A 27,358-nucleotide genomic window follows, 5' to 3' on the forward strand; every position below is an offset into this window, starting at 1 on the left:
TACATCCTAAGAAACCGCAAACTTTTCTTAGTGCAGGAATGTCACAAGCAATACAAAGGAGGGCAGCTCGAAAACATCTTGCTGTTCTACTCCCATGAGGCCGAACTTGGATGCCTTCGTGCCACAATAAGTTCAATTCGGCTACAAGTGGTTGTAAGTACGTATTGATATTCAATTTGGGCTCGTGTGGACCAGGTATTATCCCAACTATTATTACGTTTTCCTCTTTGTACCTTTCTTTTCTCGGAAGATTTAGGAGGACCATATATATGACTCCAACGCTATAGACACTGTGCTTAAAAGGCTGAAACCAGTCAACATTCAGCATAAAAGCATAATTATTAGGCTGGGCAAGGAAAGGAGTGCCGTTAAAATATTGCCAATCTTTCCACACTTGGCCATAGTAAATATCAACTAAAATATCATCCGGTACATTCCGATTTCTCCAAATCTCACATTTTTGTACAAAGTCTGGTCGCTTAATAAAGTGAGTTAGAGTCTCTCTGATGCTTTTATAACAATAAACTTTACGTGGGTACAATTTCGTCTGTCCATTTTTCAAACGAATTTCCTTAAGCAATTCCGCTCCACAAGGTGTGCGGCGAAACAATTGACGGTGATTCGGAAAAGCAATGTGAGAACATGGTTTAGCAATGACACGCCCGAATCTTGTTGTTATGCAGTCTTGAAAACGGTATAGGGTGTCGCATTTCGGACAAACAACATACTTTGAATGCTTATCTTTAAAAGAAAGATAATTTTTCAAGAGTTTGAAGGAGCTCGGGAAAACCAATACTGCGGTTGGGAAAATGATTGGCGAAAGCTCACACAAAACCTGAAAAATCGCTTTAAAAAAGGCGAGGAGAATATCAATGCCTCGGTCTGGTACAGAAAAGTATGCAGACCAAAAGCACACAAACAAGGCAATCTAGTTAATAAGGGTCACTCGGGAACTTGCTTCGACGGCAACGCTTATTTCTGCACTAGATTGTTCAAAATCTCTTTCTAGGTCTTCGATATCAATATCCCAAGTTTCAACCAATCTCCTTCTTTCATTTCCTCTTATCTCTTCATGGTCAGATTCACTGTCCGACTTGTCATCCCAAAACACTTGATCTTCTTCCTCAAAGTTATATATTCCGTCTCCTTTAAACATAAGCAAATACGATGTATTTTATTCATTCGGCATTGCATAACTGCAACATAGTATAAGATAAAGTCTGAAACCATTATAATACTAGAAAAAAAATGTCAGTAAAAAAAACCTCATGGGCTAAGGGACCGGTCATTATTTAAGTTGGGGGGGGGGGGGGGGAGGGGGGAAAGAAAAAATTGGGGGGGGGGGGGGCCTGAAATTTTTGCTAGTGAAAAATGGGGGGTCTTGAAATTTAAAAATGACTTTTAGGGAAAATTTTTAAATTTTTTACTACAATCCATGGGGGGTTTTCAATAAACTTGGATGCCTTCAAAGGGGGGGCCTTGAAATTTTTTTGCCTCACTGACAATTTCTCCTCCACCCCCCCCCCTCCCCCCCCCTCCAACTTAAATAATGACCGGTCCCTAAATGCATAATTTTGACCCAAATTTTGCTCTGAAAATAAATGATTTCCATTGAAAATAAAATATAAATTTCTAAGTCAGCAAAACAACAATTTATAATTCGTGAAAGAAAAATGATAAATCGAAAATAAAAAACCCAAGAGACATATTAAATAAATTACTTATAATTGTATTTCTCTAACTTGACAAACATGTTTTGCCGGATACCATGCTATCTCAGGATGACCACAGTCATGAATTGATTTGGAGACGAAAATGTACAGCAATATCCATTTGAACATAGTAAATTCTTTTTGGCGTTTTAAATGAGTTATCTCTAGCTATGATTTTATAAACTCTTTGAATGAACCTTTCTGAATGAACACTGAGGTTTTGATGGCAACCATAAGCCGATTACTTAATAATGCACCCTTCTTAAAAGTAACGGTGAAAACGAGGCTAAGATAGAAATAGAAAAGAATCATTTGTACCTTTAACTTAATCTCGCTTCAATAACACTAATGCTTGGTAGTAAATCCAATAGGGGAGCTAGATCATGTGCAAATCAGCCGCTTGTTAAAGATTCAGTCTTTTATCTATATGCAGTTTGACTTTAACATTTAAAGATTATATAATCTAATCATCAAATAAACGTATAACATCAATACCTTTTTGTGAAGTAGCTGGTAAGAATTCGTCACTTGATGGTTGGTTTGTATTTGGCACATCAGAGGAGTCTTGATCAGTTTGTTCCAAAACGTTTATCTCGCTGTAGTCATTAGAAGAAGTGTCGTTTTGGCCGTCAATCTCGTGAGTGAAAATACTATCATTTGAGTCTTCGTCGTCATTCCGCTGTAATTGCCATTGAATTGTTAAAGGATCATAAAATTCTTCTTTGTGACGGCAAAATACTCTGTAATGTAGATCTTCGTTACAATGAAAGCAATGATAACGCTTTGACATCGCAGAAGACATTTTGTTTTCCAGAACTATATAATTAAAAAGACGGTGTGTATCATTGGGATAATTACTCAAAATCCAAGCATTTTGAATGGCTAAAAGCCATATTCCAGCGTAATAAAGTTCCACGTCCATCAACCACATGCCATTGGACAAAAGCACGCCGGATCTTTATTACCGCACCCTTTTCCTTAGAGCTGTCACTGTTGGCGGCAGATAATGGTACGATGGTTTTAGAGCTAGAAGCTAATCAAGTTTATTGCAATGATATTTCGTGAATCTAGGCTTTAGAAAAAATTTCATAACTTTATAAAATGGAGCAAATAGCTTTAAGATAATAGATATATTACTTAACATGAATCCTGGATACAACTTCAGCATTTTTATAAGACAGTTATTCCTTTTTTTATTATTAGACTTCATTATATGAACGTATATGTCATCACAAGTCACGTGATACGCTGTGATAGATAGGGGGTAGATTTGTTCAGTGGGTGTACTTATTCGTTCATTCGCCTTTTGGTCACAAACAGGTAACAAACTCTGTCGGTCATCTAGTTTCCCGCACATTCTATGTCTTTGCTTATAAATTGCGTTCATTCGTCGCGATCAAAAAATGGGAAGAACATCTACACCTTTACCAGGACGCCCAATGCCAATCCATTCTGTTACTGCAACTACCAGTACAAGCAGTACGAGTAGACATACTGAAAATGGCGCCAATTCTCAAAGGCTTAATATACTTATTCCCTCTGTCCCTGGTGGTAACGAGGATGTGCTAAGAGAACACAGAAATCGCCTATTGCAAGCAACAAGCGAGAATGAGAACGTTGACCCCGACAGCGAAAAAGAAGAAATTTCTTCAAATTTCGAAACGATTGTAAAACAGTTTAAAGAACTGCAAGAACAAAACCGCCAAATACTAGCGGCCTTAAAAGAAAGCCAGCAGAATAAGGATAACAGCAAGACCAAGATTACTGTCTCAAAGGCTGTTGCAGTAAGTAAAGTGGCAATATTTAAAAAAGCAAGCTATTTTTATTGATAATTTTACTGGGAATTCTTGGCGCGAAGAGTAGTTGGTATAATTATGTAGCGGTATAATTTATGCAATACTAAAATTGGCGGGAAACCCGCCATGGCAGTGGTTAATGCTACCAAACTTTACTATTGATTTCCAATAACAAGACACTGAATGATAATGATAATTTCCTTTTTTGTAAAGGAATTGATTTGATTTCGATTTTTTCCCCAATATTATACAATCACAGCCATAAAAATAATGAAAGCATTATTACTATGTCTAAGAATAACTTAAGGTACATCTTATGATTTTAATGAATTATATTATGTTATTACAGTCTGAAGTACGCTTGGTAGCAAAGAAATTACGGGACAGGGAAGAAAATCCTCTTATATGGGATTTTACTAAAGCGTAAGTATGAAAATTTAATAAAAATGATATTGTCTGAATCATCCATAGTTACTTTCCATATTAAGTTTCCACTTACCACTCAAATATGGTATTTCCTAATTAGTTTCAGAGATGACGTCAACGAACAGATTAATAACGCAATAAGGGATAGAGTTCTGAATGTTCATAAGGATGTCTCTGCCGTCGAGTTAGAAGGTATTTATGTATTTTATATTACGAAGTGCGAAAGGCCTTATGCACCTATCAAAGTTAACCCGGGGGGGAGGGGTGAGGACAAAGGGGGGGGGTGGTGGTCGGGGGGGGGGGGGAGGGGGTAACGAAATCCTTTTAGAAATATTCAAATGCCGAAGGGAGGGGAAGCAGTTTGAAATAAAATAACATGGGAAAAAAAAAAAAAAAAAAAAAAAAAACGAAACAAAACAAAACAAAGCAAAAAAATATGGATGCTAAAGGAGTAATTGTCGGCCAAATGCCAACATTTCTAACAAATTTTGTCTCAAGTTTTAATATATGGGTACTTGATATAATTTCAGCTGCCCTTAAAAGTCACTTTCTGACGAGGAGAAAGAGAAAGAAAGGGGAGCGTTCAGGGGCCCTTGGAAGGCATCAAAAGATGCAGCGGAAAACACAAAGAAAACAAAATGTGAGTAAACTGAATTTGCAACGATTATGACTTTGTTTAATAAGAAACTTTGACTGACGGTGTTGTTTTTTTTCTTTTTTCTTTTAGCTCCTAAAATCCAGATCCAAGGCAGCGGACTTGTCAACCTCGCTATCACCAGGGGACAAAGAGAAAGTCAAGGCAATTATGAAACTGGAGTATATGTCATCAGAGGAGTCGATGTCAGAGGCGGATGACCAGGCTGATGACGATACAGCGGACAGTGGCTCTGATAACGAAGGGGGCCCTACTAAGCAGAGTAAAGTTTTAATAAAACACCCTCTGGCATGGAGAAGCCCCCTAGCTAACCAGTTCATGGAAAGCATGGACCGAAAAGCAAAAAGGAGGCTGTCAGAGCGCAGTCTCACCATGCTTTTGAAGTGGAAAATCGGAGAGCCGTCAAGACGCCCAAGGCCATCTGGAGGTCCCGAATGGGCATTGAGAGCCTAAAGGTTTTTATCAAATCAAGGGCACTGGGACACCGAACGTGGTTGGGGTTTCTACGAGTTTTATGAATTAAATCTTGTGTCACTGTTCCTCCGTTCCTTTGGCCTGATTTCTAGGGTTTTCGTTCTTCTTTCGATTATTTGAACATTATACTTGTTTACTTGAAGAAATCCAAAGGTCAATAGGCTTAAATAGCCGCTGCTATACCGTTTGACCTTTGGATTTCTTCAAGTAAACGAGTATAACGTTCAAGTAATCGAAAGAAGAACGAAAACCCTAGAAATCAGGCCAAAGGAACGGAGGAACAGTGACACAAGATTTAATTCATAAAACTCGTAGAAACCCAACCACGTTCGGTGTCCTTAATTAAATTTTTGCAGTTATAAATGAAGTGTACTACTACAGAATATCTAAAAAGAATCGTACATAAGCCAAAGATCGATTGACAACTAAATATATTATGATCTTCTTTCACAAATTCTGTCACAAGATGAATCAAACACCTATAATTAATTTACAGAACTAGCATTTTCAATTAGTTGTAGGTAACAAATTGTTCATAGTTAATCAGTCGTCAAGAAAAGGAAATTCACAATAAAAATGTTTCAGTATGATTTATGTCTTTTTTCCTGCTTCTTAACATAGGTTAGCTATGTTTAAAGTATGAGGTGGTTGTCACGGCATATATCGTTTCTATTTTTTTTGGCCTGCCATAAGTGACAATAGCTGAAGACTGATAACATAGTTAAATTTAGCAAATATGATGAGCATAATTCAACTGAGCAAATATGGCTAAGACGCGCTGGTACATCTAAGGCATTAAGGGGGCATTAATCACATATACGGTCAGAGCATATCGCATGGTATATGTAAGGCATAAATCACATATACGGCCTGGAAAAATACAGGGTATATGTAAGGCATTAATCACATATACGACCTGGGCAAAGACAGGGTATACGTAAGGCATTAATCACATATACGGCCTGGGCAAACACAGGTTATATGTAAGGCATAAATCACATATACGACCTTGGAAAATACAGGGTATATGTAAGGCACTAATCACATATACGGCCTGGGCAAATACAGGGTATATGTAAGGCATAAATCACATATACGGCCTGGGCAAACACAGGGTATATGTAAGGCATAAATCACATATACGGCCTGGGAAAATACAGGGTATATGTAAGGCATAAATCACATATACGGCCTGGGCAAACACAGGGTATATGTAAGGCATAAATCACATATACGGCCTGGGCAAACACAGGGTATATGTAAGGCATTAATCACATATACGGCCTGGGCAAACACAGGGTATATGTAAGGCATAAATCACATATACGGCCTGGGAAAATACAGGGTATATGTAAGGCATTAATCACATATACGGCCTGGGCAAAGACAGGGTATATGTAAGGCATTAATCACATATACGGCCTGGGAAAATACAGGGTATATGTAAGGCATGAATCACATATACGGCCTGGGAAAATACAGGGTATATGTAAGGCATGAATCACATATACGGCCTGGGAAAATACAGGGTATATGTAAGGCATGAATCACATATACGACCTGGGAAAATACAGGGTATATGTAAGGCATGAATCACATATACGGCCTGGGGAAACACAGGGTATACGTAAGGCATGAAACACATATACGGGCTGGGCAAATACGTGCACATATCAAATGAGCATTCACATTTACTACCGGGTAAATGTATGGATGATATGATATCTGCTATATATTTGCCGTTTGGGATTTTACTGGGCCATACGGACTTTGCCATCTGTGCCCATGGGATAAATGTGTAGGTACATATCATATACAGTCATTGGGCAAATATTGTCTACTATTAGTCAAATATGATATTTGCCCATATATTTGTCTATATGTTTGCCTACATGACAAATCCATTTTTTCGTCGAGTGGAGGAATTCAAGCTTTATCTACATCAATTCAATTTGGAGGAGGTATTCTATATATTTCTTTCTGGCTTTTGTAATCTCGCGTTTACTAACAACAAGTTTGATTATAGCTAGTCTAGTCAGCTCCTCCGGCTAAAATGCTCTAGACTTTCTAAACTGACGAGCTTCAGCAAGCACACAAAATCATCGAAAATCTATCAAAAAATAATGATTTACCTTTTTGAAGTTTCTAAAAGTGCTGATTCGTCTCCTGGATGCGAAAAGATCTCAATATTTTCCTTTCTGCTGATACATGACATAAAAAAGGACGGAAATTTCGTACGAATTCGAACTAAACCTGAAAATCAAGAACAGCAACCAAGTACACACGCGTCTGAATCCGCAAAATGGCGCGAAAACCATTGAGGTTTAGTAAGGAACGAACGAAGGAAGGAGGGAAGGAAGAAAGAAAGAAAGAAAGAAAGAAAGAAAGAAAGAAAGAAAGAAAGAAAGAAAGAAAGAAAGAAAGAAAGAAAAAAAGAAAAAAGGACATCAAAATAAAAAAAATTAAATATGTAATTTAAAAAAATGTTAAAACATCCAAGAAACCTTTTTTCAACTTTACCAAGGACGTACCTATCGGACGTACTCTTTGTCTATCCCGTATCCATTGAGGCACAGGGAGCCCAATTTAGATTAAAGTGAATGGTGAAAACAAAATCGGAAAAATTAAATAATTAATTTTTTTAAAAATTCGAGATCAAGATAATGTCCTCTGTAATGCGAAAGAGTAAAAAAATACTCTGACAGAATATATATACATAAGATCAACATCAGATACCATAGGATTATATAGGAAAATAAAGGCGCGCGCAAAAAAAAATGTCAAAAATTTCAATAAAATCATTGAAACGTGAAATAAAGCCTCGACATTTTACCCGATCATTGAGAAATAGCACTTCTTTCGCTCTGCGTGGTTATTTTTTGAATTTAGCCCGTTTTAAGATTTTTTTCCCCACCAGTAAGAAATTATTTCTCAATGATCGGGTAAAATTTCGAGGCCTTATTTCACGTTTCAATGATTTTATTGAAATTTTTGATGAATCTCCATACATTTCCTTATAGCAGGACACCACAGAAACCAAGCTTGGTCTACCTGTGACGTAACTCATAGATTCTTCGTTTGCGCGTTACGTCATCGCGGCCATGTTGGTACCATTTAACAAAAAATTTCTCATTAGCATCCATTGTTAACGCCCGGGGGGGTGGGGGGGGGGGGGGCGGGTGTTAACGGTACCACAATGGCCGCCATTGTGCAACCCATCAATCCCCTCAACTCTTCATAGCTATGAAACGACTAGCGTTTTTCTTTATAAGACGAAATAGACGCCATATCGGACTGTTCTCCTTAAAACAGTTCTTTTTTCTTCAACCTCTAATAGCTAATGCCAAGCTTTGGAAAAAACATGATTGACAACTACAGGATCGAGTGTCTACAGGATCTTCGAGGGACTTGAACTGAGTTTGCAAAAGAAACGGGGGCCCTGTGGTTTTAGCATGTTATTTCGATATGGCTGAAAAGGTAAGGGGTGTTGACAGCTTTTTCTATAAACTTGAATATTTTCTAGGTTATTATCATGTGAATGTAGATCCTTTGATCCTTTGCAGAGTTTCTTTATACGTTTTCCTTGTAGGATTGTGTTTATTGTTAACTCTATCTTAGGTAACACAAGTTTGGTCAGTAGTTTTTTGCCCCATATCCTGATATCATAAGGATCCAACTCTACCTTAATTGTTCCTCTGTACACTCCAGTCGTGTCGTATTTACAGCCAGGCAGATAGTTTAAGCTGTTTAAAAAGTGCTGGCTAAATTTGAAAGCTTTTTTGTAAAAAGGTAGGTTATATTTTGGAAGTGAAATTAGAGCTCTCATGCACGCAAGCGGAAGTAACTTCGAGTACGGGAATTGTCCCATGGCACGGTAATTCTATTCAAATGCGATAGGCAAATTAATTATGCTAGTAGTCGTGTCCTACGATATTATGTATAGTTTAATAAATGAGCTGGAGTGTTTGATCAGGCTTAAAACCACGAGGCATAGCCTAGTGGTCTTAAACCTGATAAGACATGATCTGCCAGTTTATTATTGAACGACTTCAAAAATACATGAATAATTAATGAGCATTTAGGTTGGTCCTTTATAAAGATTTCAAAATATTTATATAAAGATATCCATGTTGAACTTAAAATCAGGTATACAGAAAAGATCCATGGACGTGATGGATTTGAAGGACCTGATAGATAGGTCTAAATGCTCACTAATTATATTCATGAATTTTAGAAATTATAATAAAATATCTTAATGCATACGCCAATGAAGCATCATTTTAAATATGACAAACATTGGAGAGCAGCCAAGCGAATACTTCGTATTGGCATAGCCTCGTGGTTTTAAACCTGATAAGACACAATCTGTCAGTTTATTGAACGACTTCAAAAAACATGAATAATTAATGAGCATTTAGGGTCCTTATTATTCGTGCCATTCTCTTGTATTCCTTTGGTCCTTTATAAAGATTTCAAAATCTTTATATAAAGATATCCATGTTGAACTTAATATCAGGTATACAGAAAAGATCCATGCATGTGATGGATTTGAAGGACCTGATAGACTGGTCTTAATGCTCATTAATTATATTCATGAATTTTAGATACTATAATAAAATATTTCAATGCATACGCCAATGAAGCATCATTTTAAATATGACAAACATTGGAGAGCAGCCAAGCAAACACTTCATGGCTGAGTGGCCATGGTTAAGGTTAGGGTTGGGATATACATTGTAAAATATGCATATATTGAATTTTTACCATTGAAATTTATTTTCCTAAGTAAGTTAAGGAAAACCAAAAGGAAAGCATCCCCATAATACTTTGCGTCTTTTGGGGGATAACCAGAGGGTAAAAACCCACTTGTTTTGCTGAAGGCTGATCAGACAATGTTGACAATACCTTGTTTGGTATCCAAAAACAGAAAAAAATAGAAGCTTGAAGACGTTTAAGGTAAATTTTAAACACTTTTTTGTAAGTCAATATATTTTCTCATAGTTAACTATGATTTTCTGTGAGACCAAAACTCTTGATGATCTGCACATGCAAAAATAACTTGGAATAAACTGATAATCAGTATTGTATAGATAAAAGCAGGTATAGTATAAATTCAATTAAGAAACCTTTCAATTTGGGACAGTTTTTTGATTGGAATTACCCCCCAAAAATGCAAGGCAGTATGGGGATGTGAAAGGATGTGAGTTTGTAAAATAAATGGGGACCCTGTGGTTTTAGCATGTGATTTCGATATGGCTGAAAAGGTAAGATGTGTCTGATCAGCTTGTTCTATAAACTTGAATATTTTCTAGGTTATGATATGAATGTAGATCCTAAAATAAATAAATGAGCATAGCCTCGTGGTTTTAAACCTGATGAGAAACGATCTGTCAGTTTATTGAACGAGTTCAATATAAAATCATAAATTATTAATGAGCATTTAGGGTGGTCCTTTATAAAGATTTCAAAATTTCAAAGGCATTATAGGGATGTGAAAGGATGTGAGTTTGCAAAAGAAACAGGGACCCTGTGGTTTTAGCATGTGATTTCGATATGGCTGAAAAGGTAAGACGTGTCTGATCAGCTTGTTCTATAAACTTGAATATTTTCTAGGTTATCATGTGAGTGTAGATCCTTTGATCCTTTGCAGAGTTTCTTTATTCGTTTTCCTTGTAGGATTGTGTTTATTGTTAACTCTATCTAAAGGTAACACAAGTTTGGTCAGTAGTTTTTTGCCTCATATCCTGATATCATATTAGGATCCAACTCTACCTTATTGTTCCTCGGTACACTCCAGTCGTGTCGTATTTACAGCCAGGCAGATAGTTTAAACTGTTTAAAAAGTGCTTGCTAAATGTGAAAGCTTTATTGTAAAAAGGTAGGTTATAATTTGGAAGTGAAATTAGAGTTCTCATGCACGCAAGCTGAAGTAAATACGTGTACAGGGAATTCTATTCAAATGCGATATGCAAATTTATTTGGCTAGTAGTCATGTCCTACAATAGCATATATTATGTATAGTTTAATAAATGAGCAGGACTGTTTGTTCAGATTTAAAACCACGAGGCATAGCCTCATGGTTTTAAACCTGATCAAACACTTTAAACCTGGTGAGACATGATCTGTCAGTTTATTTAACGACTTCAAAATATCATGAATAATTAATGAGCATTTAGTTTCCTTATTCGTGCCATGCTCTTGTATTCTTTTGGTCCTTTATAAAGATTTCAAAATCTTAGCTTTGTTAGTCACTACTGGCTGAGAACATGTGAAAATCCTGTGAAAAACCTGTGAAAAATATCTCTGTATTTTAGAAATTTCACAGGTTTTTCACAGGATTTTCACAGGATTTTCAAACATCCAGACCTGTGAAAAGGACACTTTCACAGGTTCCAGAACCTGTGAAAATTCTGTGAAAAACCTGCGAAAATTTAAGCTGTGAAAAACCTGTAAATTCACAGGTTTTCACTACCTGAAAAACCTGTGAAAATTTAACCTGTGAAAAACCTGTAAATTCACAGGTTTTCACTACCTTAAAAACCTGTGAAAACGTACACTTTCACAGGTTTCAAAACCTGTGAAAAGAATTCACAGGTTTTTTCACAGGTTTTTTCCCACAGGTTTGAATTTGTCAAAAACCTGTGAAAAGGGACACTTTCACAGGTTCAAAATGCTGTGAAAAACCCGTAAATATTATTTTCACTGGTTTTTTGCAAAAATGTTCTAGTTAGAAAACCTCTACAAAAATACCCTGTGAAAATTATATTCACAGGTTTTTTTAATAAGGAAAAAAAACCTATTATACTGTGAATATGGACACTTAAAATCTGTGAAAAACCTGTCTTACGTTGCAAGTTTTGAGAAAATCTGTAAAATCCTACTTCAAAAACATTAAGTCAGAGCTCATTAATCAGAAGCAGCAAATCACTGTGGAATATGTATAAATGGCACCTACATATAGTAATACTAAATTTTTATTGTTAATTTACAAAAAAAGGCTTTCTGTTTTCCCATCTCTTTCAGTTATGCATATTAGTTATGCATTCACAATTTCTAAATCATTATATTATCTAACTTATATGTCAAGTGCTATACGATAGCAAAATTTGATTCCAAGCTACAAAGAGGTCGCTATACTGGGGTTTTGCAATTTTAATACTGAGTTATGATCTCAAGTCTGACATTGACCATGATCTAAAAAAATGAAGTTCAACTTTTCAACTTTTTTTATTGTCATTCTTTTGATAAATTTCTTTTGAAATCCTTCAATAACTAAAGCCTGAAAACAATGCATGCATTCTAGAAATGGTTATTTACCTATAACTAGATATTAAGCTTATCCTCTTTTTTTGCCATGATAAGAATTATTTTTACTGACCAGTTGGCAAGAGCCATTATAGACCAGAGCTCATAAGTTAGTCATTATCTAAGATCCAGCTCTTTTATACGCTAAACCAGAGCTAACCAGCAAAAAGGGGAAGCACAGTCTGTAGTTTTTAAGTTTTGTGGTGACTTTTCATCAGCGTTTTGAGGCTGTAAAAAGAGGAAAATGCTATAGTTCAGATTCAAATGCTGCAAACTTGTAAATCATAACAGCATATATCTAAAGAACTCAATATTCAAATAGCTTTTAAATTTTAAACTACCTACCTCCACTGAATAATACTGCTTGCTTGAATACAATATACTTGGCAATATACTCCAGGTTTTTTGTTTGATGTCTTCGTTTTTACTTCAGCAGAGGCATCATTTTGAGTAAACATATTTGCTTTCATCTCAAAAAATTAATATTTTTTGTTTTAAAAGCTAATGAAGGCTTTTTTACATTATAACAAATAGTTTTTTCTTCATTACAAAACAACCAAGGAAGGTTTCTTGCAAAAATGAGCGAAAAAGCTTTTAATTCCCGCCTTTTTGCTTTCTAATGCCAACAGCCAATTAATGATCGTGTTTTCGTCATGTGACCAAGAAAAAGTCCGCTGACTAATGAAGCGAGCCCGCATATTCAAAATGGCGGTGAGGGTTGTGGTTGTTTTTTTTCTTGCAAAAGAAGGGGAAAAATCAAAAAGTCAGCCAAAATAAGGCATTGATTTAATCTTATAGTTAAACTTTGAATGAGTAATGCCCGTTTTCTAAAATTTAAAAAATTATCAACGCTTTATCCGAAAGAAACTTTACTAGTAAAAGTTTTAAAAGTTCTCATTTCAAAAACTATTTTTCGACACTGAAGCAGCAAGACATCAGCTAACCACATTATAATCAAAAATAATAACAAAACAAATACGAAATGTTTGAGCATTAGATTTCACTTTGAGGATTTCAGGAACAGGAGAATAAGTTTCTGGCAGAGCGCACCATCTGATAAATGCCGTGCATTCTTCAGTTAATTTATTCAATTTTATAAAAATGTATTATCATTATTTATTTTATCATATAATTATCCATAAAATACCTATTTTTCTCCTTTTCACATGTGAAAATATCGTTTCCATGTGTATTTAAGCTATTGGTTTATAAATAAAAACTTTTTATAATAATTTTTATAATAAGTTGATTTTATGGATAATTATATAATAAACAGAATACTACATGGGCGCTTGGAGATACGAAATTTATCTTCTCGTGTTGAAAATCTCTCACTATAGTGAGCGCAGCGTAAATTTCGTATCTCCGCGTGCCCATGTAATATCCTCTATTGCTATAATAAATGCTTTATCAATATTGCAAACCCAGAAATCATTGGGATATATAAGCAGCATTGTTGGAATTGAAGCATTAACCCACCCCATATCTGCAGAGTGTTATTACCCCTGTAGGTTTTAAAAAGTCAAAATTGTATTTAAATTATATATTCCATTTGATGTTCAATTCAGTCCATCATGAAATATTAACACTGGATGGAGACAACAAAGTCTTTATCTTTTTTTTTATCAGTATAATCAGCCAAAATTTCCATATATCAATTACTGATAATCCTTACGGTATTTTTTATACCAATATCCAAATATCTGGGCTGATCCAGGCCACATTTAATATTAGAGCACTGCTGTTTTATGTGTTTACATCCAATTAACTAAATTAAAGGTGTTTTTAATAACAACAAGCATGTAGGTAAGCATTTCCATAAGCAATAATATATGCAGGAACTCAGTAAATAATAGTTTAAATAATAACAGGTGGCATAGCAGTGAGAGTGCTCACCTCCCACCAATGTGACCTGGGTTAGAGTTCTGCAGGGCTTGTGGCGTTGTTTAGTGAGTAGAGTTGCTTGTTGGTTATTTGTAGGTTTTTCTGGGTTTACTGGTTTTCCTCCCTCTGCAAAAATCAACTTTTAAATTCCAATTGGAATTCAGTGGATGAAGAGCCACTCTGTGGAAAATACTACTGTTATCCTTAAGTAGAATTGTAAGAAGGATCATGGATCCTATGCGATATCTTTTTAGGATTTTTTATAAAGAAACTTTTGTAATGTCATGTTAAATTTACTGTAGCTGTTGATTAGTATGATGATATGCCTTCAAAATACTTTGAGGAAAATTAGAATTATATAAAGGCATGTCAGCTGTTTTCACAGATTTTTCACTGGTTTCTATTTGAATTACTTTTTATCATCCGAAATTCACAGGTTTTTCACAGGTTTCTGTTTCAATGAGTTTTTATCATGCTGAAATTTTACAGGTTTTTCACAGGTTTCTGTTTCAATGAGTTTTTGTCATGCCGAAATTCACAGGTTTTTCACAGGTTTCTGTTCCAACGCGTTTTTATCATGCCCAAATTCACAGGTTTTTCACAGGTTTCTCCACAAAAAATAAAATTCACAGGTTTTTCCCACACAGGATTAAAATGTTCACAGGTTTTTCACAGGTTTCAAAAATTAAGATTTTTCCAAGAATCGACATGAAATTGGCCGTGTAAAATTCACAGGTTTTTTCACAGGATTTTCACAGGTTCTCAGCCAGTAGTGAGTGCTGCACGAAGAAATTTCAATTATATATTCTTAATCTTTGTTAAAGTTTTCGTTCCGGTCACGCTTCTAGTTTTGTTGCCTTGGTTTCTTAGTTTCTTTGTTTCGTATTCAAATTTATAGTACTTTTGCTTAGTCTTTTTTCAATAATGTTCAGTTCTTAGTTGGATTTGTATCTGAGAAGACCATATTTATTTTCTGAGACTATAATAAAATATGTCCCACTCAGAAACCTATGACACACTGGGTTTTTATATTCTTATGGGGGGGGGGGGGGGGGGGGGGGCTGGGGGATCTCCCGCACTTTCACTCAGTAAGAAAGTAAGTAATTCATGACCCTCCTATTAAGCCAATAAAGAACTAGCTTTCATCAATTGTAATACACTCAACAAAATTACTCGATTCTGATTGGACAAGAGGAGTGCAATTAAATTCCAAATTGTACTCTGTAGGGTTCCAATTAATTTGCTCAATTTTGTTAAGCTTATTATAAAACAAAAAATCAAACAATCTTAATTTCTCGTACAATTTGGAATTTATAGATGTTCATGATGTTTTGAAAGTTCTCAAATTCAAGTTCTCAATTTTAAAAACTTTCAAAACATCACTCGTACCTATAAATTCCAAATGGTACTTGATGTTGTGCAATATTTGTTATACAAATAAATACTTGATATTTTTAGCCATTTTAAGCATTGATACGTCAGACATCTTGAGTGTTGGTCTTTTTAATACTTTTTTTCTGTGCAGTTTTGCATTACATGGTCATAATGTGTAGTTCCAAAAATTATCCATACCCCCCTCACGGAGGAATTTTTAAGACACCCCCCTACCCCCCGGAAATTCCAATTTTCTTCCACACAAACTCTGTAATTTTGTTCTTTGTCTGATCCCCCTACCCTGGGGGGGGGGGGGGGTACTCCCTTTGTTCAGGTGGTAGGGGTGATCGGCACTCGTTTTAGGGTTGAAAATGTTCCCTGTGTGGACCTTTTAGGGGTTCCAGCTCAAAAGTCAATTACACAACATAACTCCATAACATAACTACCTTTTGGGGTCATTTATTATGCGCGTTATCCATGCTATGCTGCTGTCGACTTTACAATGATGCACTAAATATTTATTTAATATGATCATCGTTATAACCGGCGTTGATAGCCGGGGTTAATAGTAAATTACTGAAATACAGCTGTACCTTTAAGAGTCTTTTTAATTTATGCGTACCTTTTAGGGGCCATTTTAAAAATCAACTGCCAATCACCTCTACCATCTGAACAAAGGGAGTACCTCCCTGGCCCCCCTACTCTTCCGAAATTCCAAATTCCTCTGTGGGGTGGGTATGGATGATTTCTGGAACTACACAATCTTCTCTTGCTTTCCAGTGTTTAGCAAAAGATATCCATTTACATTTTTGTAGCACAGAATTTATAATCGATGTTTTTTTAACAGAAAATTATTCAAGAATCCATGCAAGTTGCAGCAAAAAAGTTCCTGGAGTTTGTTAATGGGGGCCCATCACCATTTCATGGTAAGTTGCATAAGCTACTAGATCATTATCTCATTATTACTTTTGTGAATATTGTAAATATTTACCTTGTCCCTCAAAGACTTAGGGTTTGGTAAATATTCACTGATATCCACATCGCTTTCAGCGATTAATTTCACTAACCAAAACAAAGAATCACTAACAAGTACTTGACTATTTAACTACTGCTAAGCTTGAAGCCCTTAAGGGATGGACCATTAGATAATTGATGGGGGAAGGGGGTTGCAGGAATTTTGGTTGCATGGTTGCACGTTATTTTTTTGCGTACAGTTCTAGATATTTTTTCTTCTAGCAGAAGAGGTTGCACAATATTTTTTTTGAGGTATAAGTGCTTGCTCTATTTTTTTGGGGATTTACGCAACCGCCCCCATCAACTATCTAATGATCCATCCCTAATAATGAAGAACAATTCATTTCTAATTAACTATCACAATGATGTGATCATAGAACAAAATGTTCAACATTCCAACATTCCATTTAGGTGTTCACGGTTATCTTAGTTTGACTATGTAATAGCCAGTGGCTAACAAACCTGTGGCCCTCATTCCATGATCGAATTGGAATCTAGGAGTCATTTTTGTGGAGTGAGGAAAATCGGAGGACCAGGAGAATAACCTTTGAAACACATGAGAGAATCAACAAACAGCACGATCTACTCACATACAACACCATGCCCAGTGAGACTCAAACCCAGGTTGCATTGATGATAGACAAGGGCTCTCATAGCTATGTCACTTGTGCTTCCCATGAATAACGAAAAATGAGCCTTTATTTGATATATAATGACCTTCACTTTCTAGTGGTGGGTGAATGCAAGAAAAGGCTCATAGCAGCAGGATTTCAAGAGCTGGTGGAGAAAGATCACTGGGATTTGAAGCCTCTACAAAAGTACTTTGTCACCAGGAACCAATCAACGATTATTGCTTTTGCTGTTGGTGGTCAGTATAAACCTGGTAATGGATTTACCATTGTAGGAGCGCACACTGATAGCCCATGCTTTAAGGTACAGTATTTATGATTCATATATATGTACAATAAAACCTCCATTGTTAAGCAGCCACCCTCAAAGAATTGTCAAGTGGCCGATAAATAGAGGGAGTGCTTTATTTTAGAGGTCGGTTGCTTTTCAGCCCAATGTGGCCAGTTATCTTGTCCAGCCATTGAGCAGCCATTGTTCTTAGCCTTGGGTATTGGGAAGGGGGGAGGGGGGAAGGGCTGAAGAGGAGGACAAGTGGGAAATAGGAGAAAAAAGAATGAAAGAACGATAATTAGAGAAAAAAAGGTGGAGTTGAAGATTAGGATAGGAGATGCTGATTTGGAGACAATGAGAGAGTAAAGGAAAAAAGGAGGGGACATACGTATACAAGGACCATACTTTAGGAAACAATAGATAAAGAGGAAAAAAGTGGGGGAAATATGAATAGAGTAATTAGTGCTACTGACTTTTATAGTAATGTCCCATCATTATCATCAGTACCCTTTATGCCTGTGTGACAGGTAGGGCTGACACCAAGGACTTCAACCTCTCCCTATTCCTTGCCAGTAATTCCATCTCTTCCAATGTCCCATGAATACTATTAGTAATGTCCCATGAATGCTATTAGTAATGTCCCATAAATACTATTAGTAATGTCCCATGAATACTATTAGTAATGTCCCATGAATACTATTAGTAATGTCCCATGAATGCTATTAATAATGTCCCATAAATACTAATAACTAGAATTTTATTGTTTGTTCCAATAATATTTTCCAAGTCTTCCAGACCAACATATTGGGCACTTTAGGTATTTTTAGGAAGTTTTATTTAATTCTTAATAAGTGTACAAGGATTTGTTGTAAACACTGGTAATGGTGATGAAATAAAGTACATAATGGAAAATGTTTTATAAGAAATTAATAGCTGTGCCAAATATCGTTTTTGGTTGGCCAAATAGACCTATCCCGAATTCGCTTGACTGGTCACAAAACAATGGTTTCAAGTCGAGGTTGAACTTGATGAATAAAAGAATCAAGTTCAGTCTCGACTTCAAACCATTGTTTCGTGGTCAGTCAAGCGAATTCGGGATAGGTCTATTGGGCTCATTAGCATGTGACCAGTCAGAGTGAGGGGTCAAGAAGACTGGTCTAACGGCCTAAGAGTCAATTGGCCAGACTACAATCCTACGGACTACAATTATTGCGTTGTATCTGGATGGAAACAGGAAGTTTTAATAGTATGAGTATCAACTAGTTTTGACGCTGATTGTAGTGTCACTTTTGTCTGGACACTGTCCATGGTCTAGCTGGCTATTATTTTGAGGACTGAAATTTGACATTTTACTGTGACAAGAAGATTATGCATGATTTATTTTTGATTTTTATTACACTTTCTGTCAATAAAGGCAAAGCCAGTGTCCAAGCTGACAAAACATGGATATCAACAAGTTGGTGTAGAGTGTTATGGTGGAGGTATATGGGGGACATGGTTTGACAGGGATTTGACCATTGCTGGCAGGGTTCTTGTTAAGGTGCATTTATACATTTAACCTTGTTTTTAATTCTTTGATTAACTTTGAATATGCATTTTATGGTCCATCCTCCATAAGAATACTTGGTTTAATTCTGCCATAATGTGAATGTGTCATTCAATCATCCATCCATCCATCCATCCCTCCTTCCATGTGTGCGTCCATCCATCCATCCATCCATCCATCAACCCATCCACCCACCCACCCAACCACTCATCCATCCATCCATCCATCCATCCATCCATCCATCCATCCATCCATCCATCCATCCCTCCCTCCATCCATCCATCCATCCATCCATCCATCCATCCATCCATCCATTCATTCATTCATTCATTCATGCTTTTATTTTATTAATTGAAATATCATTGTCTTCAATTGGTTGATGTTTTTAAATTTGATAAATATTTCAGAGAGGGGATAAGGTAGAGCACCACCTTGTTAATGTCAACAAACCCATCCTGCGAATACCGCACTTGGCAATCCATCTACAGAGAGAGATGAATGATAAATTCTCTCCCAATAAAGAGACTCACTTGTAAGAAAAGTTGACATCATTTTATTTTCATAGTGTTATATTCCAGTTTTTGTCCATTTTCATCTATAATACAGTCAAACTAATACCTTATACTGCTCCCTGTTTCGTTCTTTGGTTTGGGGATATGCTTTAATTACGACTGTACAGATGAGAGAGTTATTGATGTTTCTATATTGCTAGCTCATCCAGATGAGATTAATAGTCAATCTGATTGGCCAGTTTCCAAGTTTTGACAACAGTTTAGCAAACATGATGATTGATTATTTACCTTTGTATTTCATCTTTTGCACTTAACATAAGTTTTCGGCAGATCAGATTGCAATAGACTTTTATTACACATTATTAGAGCCGTAGCCAGAACTAAATGTTGGCAAAGCCGGGAGCAAATAGGGGGATTCTAGGGGCACCTCTGGAAAGTTTTGAAATTGAAACCCTCAGAAATGTGATTTCCAGAGTTATGAAGGGCTTTCGTGACATTTTACTGAGGCAACTGCCTCGCTTACCTCATAGTGGCTATGGCCATAATTATTACCAACAGGTCCAGTTAAAAATAGAGCAATCAAATTGGCTCCCAGGGAGATGGAGTTGGTCCATGGCATGGATGTTTGCCTCATAGCACAGACCCATAATTAATGCAGGACAAATTTTGTTCCCTTCAAAAATGCTGAAAATTGTATTTTACTTTTATGATTTCAGAGTACCAATCCTGGCCACCACTTTTCAAGAACAACTGAATAAAGATACATCTGACGAAACCTCCGGCTCTGACCAAGACAAGGAGCCAAAGCCAAAAACTAAAGTGAGTGAATTTGTAACATGAAATAAGGATGCATCCTCTTTTATGTCTGTCAATAAAAATCGCAATGTGAGTTGAGTGTAATGTACTACAATAATGTGTGTGTGGCAAACATTCAGGGCAAAAAATTCTGGGGTGGTTGGTGGTGGGTTGTGTACATGTTGGTTGTGGAAATTGTGGAAAAATTTTTTTTCCCCCAATTTCATTTTCATCTTTCAGTTTTATCTATATTGGGCTCCCTGTGCTATTGGGAGCTCCGCTTTTAGGCAGTGCCTAAATATATACATTATATTATGGAAAACAAGTTAATAAAAATGATTAACATGTAATACCTAATTTGTTTATTACACACGGCTTATTCATGGCTTTATCACACTGATATCAACCCTAAATGTCAAATAAAACAGAAGACCTCTAATGTAAACCATTGATATTTAAATACATATCTTTTTATTTCATATCCATTTTATTTTCCTTTTTTAGGCTGACTCCCATCACTCACTTCTGATGAAGCTCATCATGGACAATTTGGGATTTGAGTGCAACCCAGATCAAGTGGTTGACTTTGACCTCTGCCTTGCAGATACCCAACCTGCTGTAAGATAAGTTGCTTTTAGTGCTTATAGCAGAGAGCCCACTTGGACTGTTAATAGGCATTGTTCATGCACATTGTTCATGCACATCCTCTCTACGCATGAATTTAGTGTGTGTGCGCTCATCATTATAATGTCATTCCAATGTTTTGATAGTATATAGTTTCAGAAACTATCCATACCCCACCCACAGAGGAATTTTGAATTCACAAGGGAGTGGGGGGGGGTGGGGTAAAAGTGGAGACTACTCACCCCCGTTTTGCTCAAATTTCTCAGTTTATTGTTAGTAGCAGTCATAGTTAGTAACCCTTTTTTCCTCTAATTCCTGGTAAAACCTTCATAAAAGTGACCCCACTTCTAAAATTCCTGGATCTGCACCTTAATTTACTGAGAGTTGTCTGTGCATCACAGCCAACAGCGACACTCAAAAAAGTATTCAAGTGTTTGCGATGCATCATGGCTGATAGTCATCCAATGCTTCTCTAATGCTACATCCAACACGTGGTCTACAGTTTGGTGGTTGTCGACCAACACCTGTCGGCTGGTCATAATTACGCAATTACTCACCCTTGTTTACTAGCTTTATTATATATCAATCCTTCAAGTGATTTCTTCTTTGTCGATCTGCTATCTTCAGGTACTGGGTGGACCCTTGGAGGAATTTATCTTTTCTCCAAGGCTTGATAATCTGGTCAATGCTTTTGCTGCTTTAGAGGTCAGTTCATTTATTCTCCAATTAATATATATTATTATACATTTTACTCTGTATCTCAATTCTGATTGGTCATGAGCCCTCAGCCAATCCCTGATACCATGTGAACTCAACATGATAAATGTATTATCCTGTCCTATTGAACAGGGGTTTTGGCTTGTGACACTAGCCATATGAACAGGGTTTTCATAAAGTTTTGAAAACGAAATGAAATAATAAGAGAAAAATAATAGGAAATAATAGGAAAAGATCATGAACAGGCTGAGAGTTCTCGGGACCAAGTGAATATTTTTTTACCAATTAGTACTAAGCTATTAATGGTAGTCTAAGCCAGAGAATCCTGCTCAGTTACAGAAGCATTCTCACATCTCCCATCCTTAATGATAACCCTGCACATTTCTCAATGGTTCAACCAATATCCTCCTTTTTTCATTTGATGCATACCGCTGTTTCGATTATCACTATAGCTAATCGTAGATCAAGGTCAGGGCATTTCAGCCAGTGAAACCAATTTATGCAGTTGCAAAATCATTGACTGGAGAATCAATATTATTAAATTATCGTTAATGTTAACCCTGTTTTGTTTTTGTTTTAGGGATTGATCTTGTCATTAGAGGGGCCTACGATCAATACTGATCCTAACATACGGCTCATAAATCTGTATGACAATGAAGAGGTGAGATTACACAAATTGTGTTTTCGCCTTCTTTACTTTGATGATCGAAGAACTAACATCTAAAATATGTTGTGTAAGCATACCTTTTCTATCACACAGTGTCCAAGTAACCTATATAATCCCTATCATGTATATTAATTTTATCCTTTATACACAGACGCAGCTCAAACTTTATATTTCCTCACTAATTTTCTTCTGTGTTTTTTACTGATGTGGTCTGCTGCTCATAACAATTGGTCTTGAATATTTTCTTATTTGGATAGGTTGGTTCTGTAAGTGCTCATGGTGCAGGATCAATGCTCACAGAAATCATTCTGAGAAGACTTGCCGCTGGTAATCACTAATGTGCATAATCAATGATTTTCTCATTTCTGCATTCTCAAATGGATGGCTCCTAGGGATCTGATATGATTTGGCTTCTATCAATCCAAAAAAAGTCTACTGACTCAAGCTTTTTGAAGCTTATAAAAAATGATAGTCAAGAGTAGATTTCATGTACAGGCTGTATATTCAAAAATTAAATGACAGTGAAATAGCATCACACACGTGAAATGGCAAGGTGCTATCATAGCATACAGCTTATCATTTCGTAAAAGGTTGGTGAAGGTTTCATATGAATTCAGAATTCTTTGCATGTCACATGCTGCCACTTGCTTGTTGAGTGTTGCATGTCGCTTACTTAAGCTTGGAGGGTATTATATTCATCATCTTAAAATAATGCCAGCACAGAAGAAATAATTATGCCAGAAAAATGTGCAGACAGAGTTTAGGAAAAGTTTATATTATTGTAACCTTTCGTTGATTGTATTCACATCACCCATAGTGCAGTTTGGGCTAGGTTACTATGCCACATGCAACATCCCATATGCAACATGCAATATGCATCAATTTTTTTACTAAACGTTTTTTGAAATAGCTATATACAACATCCTTTGAACCACCAATTGTAGTGCATGAGTATTGTTTATCTAATCAGAATGCTTGTACCAGGAACAGTTAAGGAAATGGCATCAGCACATGCCCTATGAATTTTTCACAGTACTATGAGATCTGTTTGTTGATGGGGGATGACGACACATAAGCTGCATTATTATGAAGTTGTCTTAGTCATAGTAAAAAAGAACACTATTATTATGTTGATGATGTCGTGGCTCTTGTGAAATGCATTTCCATTATGTGAATAGGAGGAGGTTCAGCAAGTTTTGAGGAGGCCATACCCAAGTCTTTTCTTGTGAGTGCTGACCAAGCTCATGCTGTTCATCCTAACTACTCGTAAGTACTGAGTTAAATTTGCTCTGTAGAGATTTATGGCCAGGAAGCATGACCATGTTTGATTCTGCAACTTCAAGAGTTTTTATTTCAATGACATCATGAAAAGGTTTGTCACACATGTCATCTTTTTGACATGAAACTCAAAAACTGTGCCGTATAAGACAGATTTTCATAATTATTAAAAGTGATTGACAATACAAACAAATTCGGTATTTTGGGATTATATATTCAGCAAAATCGAGATTTCACCTTAATTATTTTTGATTTTGGTGTACAGAATCTATATTACTTTCTTGTTATGTGAAAGACTATTAAATTAAATTAGATACTACAAAGTTTATAAAAAAATGATCCATTTCAATGAAAACAATTTACTACGGCCTTCAGTAGCTTTGATGTAGGGTTGCTAAGGTAACATAACATGTGATCAGTAATCCTAAGAAAATCAATCTTTTATGGTCTTTGATGTGAGTAGAGTGTGAGTAGGGGATTGATTGATCAGTGTTTCAGCCATAAAATTCCATTACTCATTGTTTCATGACCTATATAAAAGCCTATCAAGCCACCTATGTGTTTCATATGCTTTTTTTATGGATCTTCTCAGCACCATGACTATTGCCTTCGTTTAACCGCATGCATTAACCTCGTCCTGAAACACTTGAATGTGTGGCCAGGATGGGTAAATCTGTCGTTCTATTCAACATGGCTGCTGCATGACTAAAGGTCCATATGAAGGAAAGCTTTTTTTTAAAATGAGTACTAACTTACTGCACGTATCCAAAATTGAAAGGGCTTCCTTCCCATTGCTTTTGGGGAAAGCATCCAACCACAACAACACGCAAGTACTAAAAGAAGTCATGCATTATTATATTGGTATTGATACAAATGTCGTTTCTCATTTCTATTAAGGGAAAAGCATGAAGAGAACCACAGGCCAGAGCTTCATAAGGTTGGTAAAAAGTGCATTAAAGTAAAGTCTCATCAAGTACTGTTCTTTTACTTCCCTCCAATATTGGTTAGTAATAAATGAAATGTGGATGGATAGGACTGAAAGTGGTCATCCGAGCCACTTGAAAGTCTAACCATTTGCAGATTTAATATTACAATTAAAGACAGCACTTTCTTCTCGGTCAGTTCTCCTCGGTTAAGACCTTGAGTGTTAAGTTGGTCTGGATGGGAATTGGACCACAACAGGCTAGCACATGAAAGTCTAAGAGTTTGAGGAAGAGACAAAAAGAATTTCAAAAAGTAAAAACAATTTATAAATTCCTCAATTTGGAAAAAAATAATGCAAAATCATGCAGCAACCTGCTCACCACAACCTGTCAGTAACCTCCTATAATGAGGATGCAAAGATTTTCAGCAAAGGTTTCAGCCTCTTCCCCCATACACCCCTTTTTTCACCTCCCCCCTTCCTTCCCCCTAACAAATAGTGAAGAGTACTTCTGACACACTTCAAAAATGATAATGATAGTAATCCTCTTTCCCTGGTTAGGGTCCGGTGTTGAAGTTCAATGCCAATCAGAAATATGCCACCACAGCAGTTACTGCAAGTGTTTTGAGACTAGTAGCAGAGAAGATGGACATACCATTGCAGGTCAGAAACTATTGCAGCATTATAATATTATGAAGCTTTTTTTAATTATTGCACCTGAAATGCTAGCTAGATGGACTATGGTTTAATACCTGTATCCAATAGTCAGTGCATTTTTATACTGCCACAAAATGTCTTGAAAATGCCGAAAATGTAAAAAGATAGTTTAAATTCAAAGTGTTCTTAACACAATCCTAATTTTGGATACTATGGACTTGTCATAAGTCTTTCAATTTATAGTGTACCTGCAAGCAGAGTAATCTACTAGCCCATACTGTTTGTGATTCCAAAACATCATAAGCCTATTATAGACTATAAAGTGTATATGAACTACTAGCCTCCTCAACAGCCATTTTTCTTACTGGTCTGAGAGCTATATTATTCTCTTGCTTCCATACTTACTAGTAAGGCTTTCAGACTTATATGTAAAGTGGCTGGTCATGAGAGTAATGGACTTTCGAGTTCAACAGAAAATATAGACTTTAGACTGCCCCTGTGCCTTTGACATTCAAGACATCGTTTCTGGGACCAACTGTCAACTTATAGAATTTCAATCCCATTGTTGCTGCACATTTTAACAATTTGCGTGATTTCTCTTATTGTTGGATACAGGAAGTGTGCGTGAGAAATGATTCTACTTGTGGTTCTACCATTGGACCTATTCTGTCAGCTAAGCTTGGAATGAGAACTGTTGGTAAGTTGATACCCAGTTTTACCATGAATCTCACACTTTGGGTCAGCAAGTACAGAGAGAGACTGGCTAAGGGGATTTTATAATCCCCACTTTTTAGCTAATATCCCTTAAATTTGCAATCTCGACCCTCAAACTTCACACTTTTGACTATTATATTCTATTATATGCTCTGCGGCTTTGAGGGATGCCTGGGAAATAAATATTTTGAACTAAAATTGTACAACTCAATTACTGGCTTACCTCTCCCTTCGTCCCAGAAATTGATAAATTATGAACATCCCCTAACGCACAGTCTTATTATCATAATTTTTTTAGATATCGGAGGACCACAACTGGCAATGCATTCCATCAGAGAGATGTGCTGTACTTCCAGTATTTACCAGTGTTCTCATCTGTTCAAGGTACAGCGATGATGCCTTGTACTTCATCCAGACTTATGTTAGCGAAACTCCTTGAATTTTTGCTTTGATCATTACTTGCGTGGTTCTGAAATAGATCTAGTCAGAAAGATTGGAAAATCTGAAAGTCGGCCATGTGCAACCAAAGTGTAAAACCTTGGTATAGTTAGCTGAACATACTCCTTGAAAATTCATTTTTGGGTCCTTGTACACTCCTTGAATAGTCCTTGATTGTTAAGTGGATACCTCTGCACGAACCCTGTATGACCACGCATGCATGTCAAGTTTGGCTGTAGACCATACTAGCATTATACTTTATCCGTGGCATTAATATTTTACTTTTTACTTTTCAGGGATTCTTTCAACACTTTCCAAGTATTGATTCATCTTTTGTCAATATTTGAACTTGGATCATCCATACCTGAAGTTTTTCCAGATGTAACCAAAGTTACAGCAGACTAAATTTATGCACTGTAGTTTAACAGAATAATATTTATCCCCAAAAAATCTTAAATAAATAAATTAAAAGCAAAATGGGAATTTTTTGTAGATGTAACCAAAGTTACAGCAGACTAAATTTATACACTGTAGTTTAACAGAATAATATTTATCCCCAAGAAATCTTGAATAAATAAAGTTAAAGCAAAATGGGAATTTTTATACTTCTTTTCATTCCGAGTCATTAGACAGAGGTGGATCTAGGGGAGGGGTGTAGGGAAAGCACACCCCCTCCCCCCTAGATGAGCTGATATCTACTTCTTATTGGTGTTTAAGTTTTTAAGCCAAGGGTGCACCCCCTCCTTAAAAGATCCTGGATGGTGTCTCCCCCCCCCCTAAAAAAATCCTGGATCTGCACCTGTTAGAAGAGATATGATTGTGCTTTCAGAGGTACTTCCAAGTTAAAGTATTGAAGAAGCTTTTTGGAAATATTCCAAAATATCCCTTGTAAGATATCAAAAGTTTTTAAAAAATTGGCATGGCTTGAACTGACCAGTTCTCAAATGG

At 36.3% G+C, this 27,358-nt stretch overlaps 3 protein-coding genes across 5 annotated transcripts; 2 read left to right on the forward strand and 1 right to left on the reverse strand.

Moving 5' to 3' along the window:
• Positions 1-409: 409 nt before the first annotated feature.
• On the reverse strand, positions 410-2,643 carry LOC148912316 (uncharacterized). Its single transcript, XM_089027502.1, has 2 exons — positions 2,208-2,643; positions 410-1,146 (listed from the first exon to the last, which is right to left on the reverse strand). The coding sequence occupies exons 1-2, from the start codon at positions 2,641-2,643 to the stop codon at positions 929-931; spliced, it is 654 nt and encodes a 217-aa protein (XP_088883628.1). The 3' UTR covers positions 410-928.
• Positions 2,644-2,865: 222 nt separating this feature from the next.
• Positions 2,866-5,181, forward strand: LOC148912317 (uncharacterized). The gene is made up of 5 exons (XM_089027501.1): positions 2,866-3,496; positions 3,858-3,931; positions 4,035-4,126; positions 4,465-4,574; positions 4,662-5,181. The coding sequence occupies exons 1-5, from the start codon at positions 3,116-3,118 to the stop codon at positions 5,040-5,042; spliced, it is 1,038 nt and encodes a 345-aa protein (XP_088883627.1). The 5' UTR covers positions 2,866-3,115; the 3' UTR covers positions 5,043-5,181.
• A 3,296-nt stretch (positions 5,182-8,477) lies between these two features.
• On the forward strand, positions 8,478-27,007 carry LOC116295452 (aspartyl aminopeptidase). 3 transcript variants are annotated; one of them, XM_031703260.2, is made up of 16 exons: positions 8,478-8,540; positions 16,474-16,552; positions 17,371-17,573; positions 18,955-19,080; positions 19,494-19,618; positions 20,315-20,417; positions 20,898-21,011; positions 21,645-21,722; positions 22,315-22,395; positions 22,659-22,728; positions 23,580-23,667; positions 24,577-24,616; positions 25,163-25,264; positions 25,874-25,955; positions 26,271-26,356; positions 26,707-27,007. In XM_031703260.2, the coding sequence occupies exons 1-16, from the start codon at positions 8,529-8,531 to the stop codon at positions 26,755-26,757; spliced, it is 1,440 nt and encodes a 479-aa protein (XP_031559120.2). In that variant the 5' UTR covers positions 8,478-8,528; the 3' UTR covers positions 26,758-27,007. The 3 variants fall into 3 exon arrangements, with proteins under 3 accessions (XP_031559120.2, XP_031559121.2, XP_088883234.1); XM_031703261.2 differs by lacking the exon at positions 8,478-8,540 and adding an exon at positions 9,872-10,019; XM_089027108.1 differs by lacking the exon at positions 8,478-8,540 and adding an exon at positions 10,513-10,628.
• The last annotated feature ends 351 nt before the right edge of the window (positions 27,008-27,358 follow it).

Source organism: Actinia tenebrosa, unplaced genomic scaffold (genome assembly GCF_029948245.1).
Source record: "Actinia tenebrosa isolate PJP-AT-01 unplaced genomic scaffold, QUT_ActTen_1.0 PGA_scaffold11__36_contigs__length_13525064, whole genome shotgun sequence".
Taxonomy (NCBI): Eukaryota; Metazoa; Cnidaria; class Anthozoa; order Actiniaria; family Actiniidae; genus Actinia; species Actinia tenebrosa.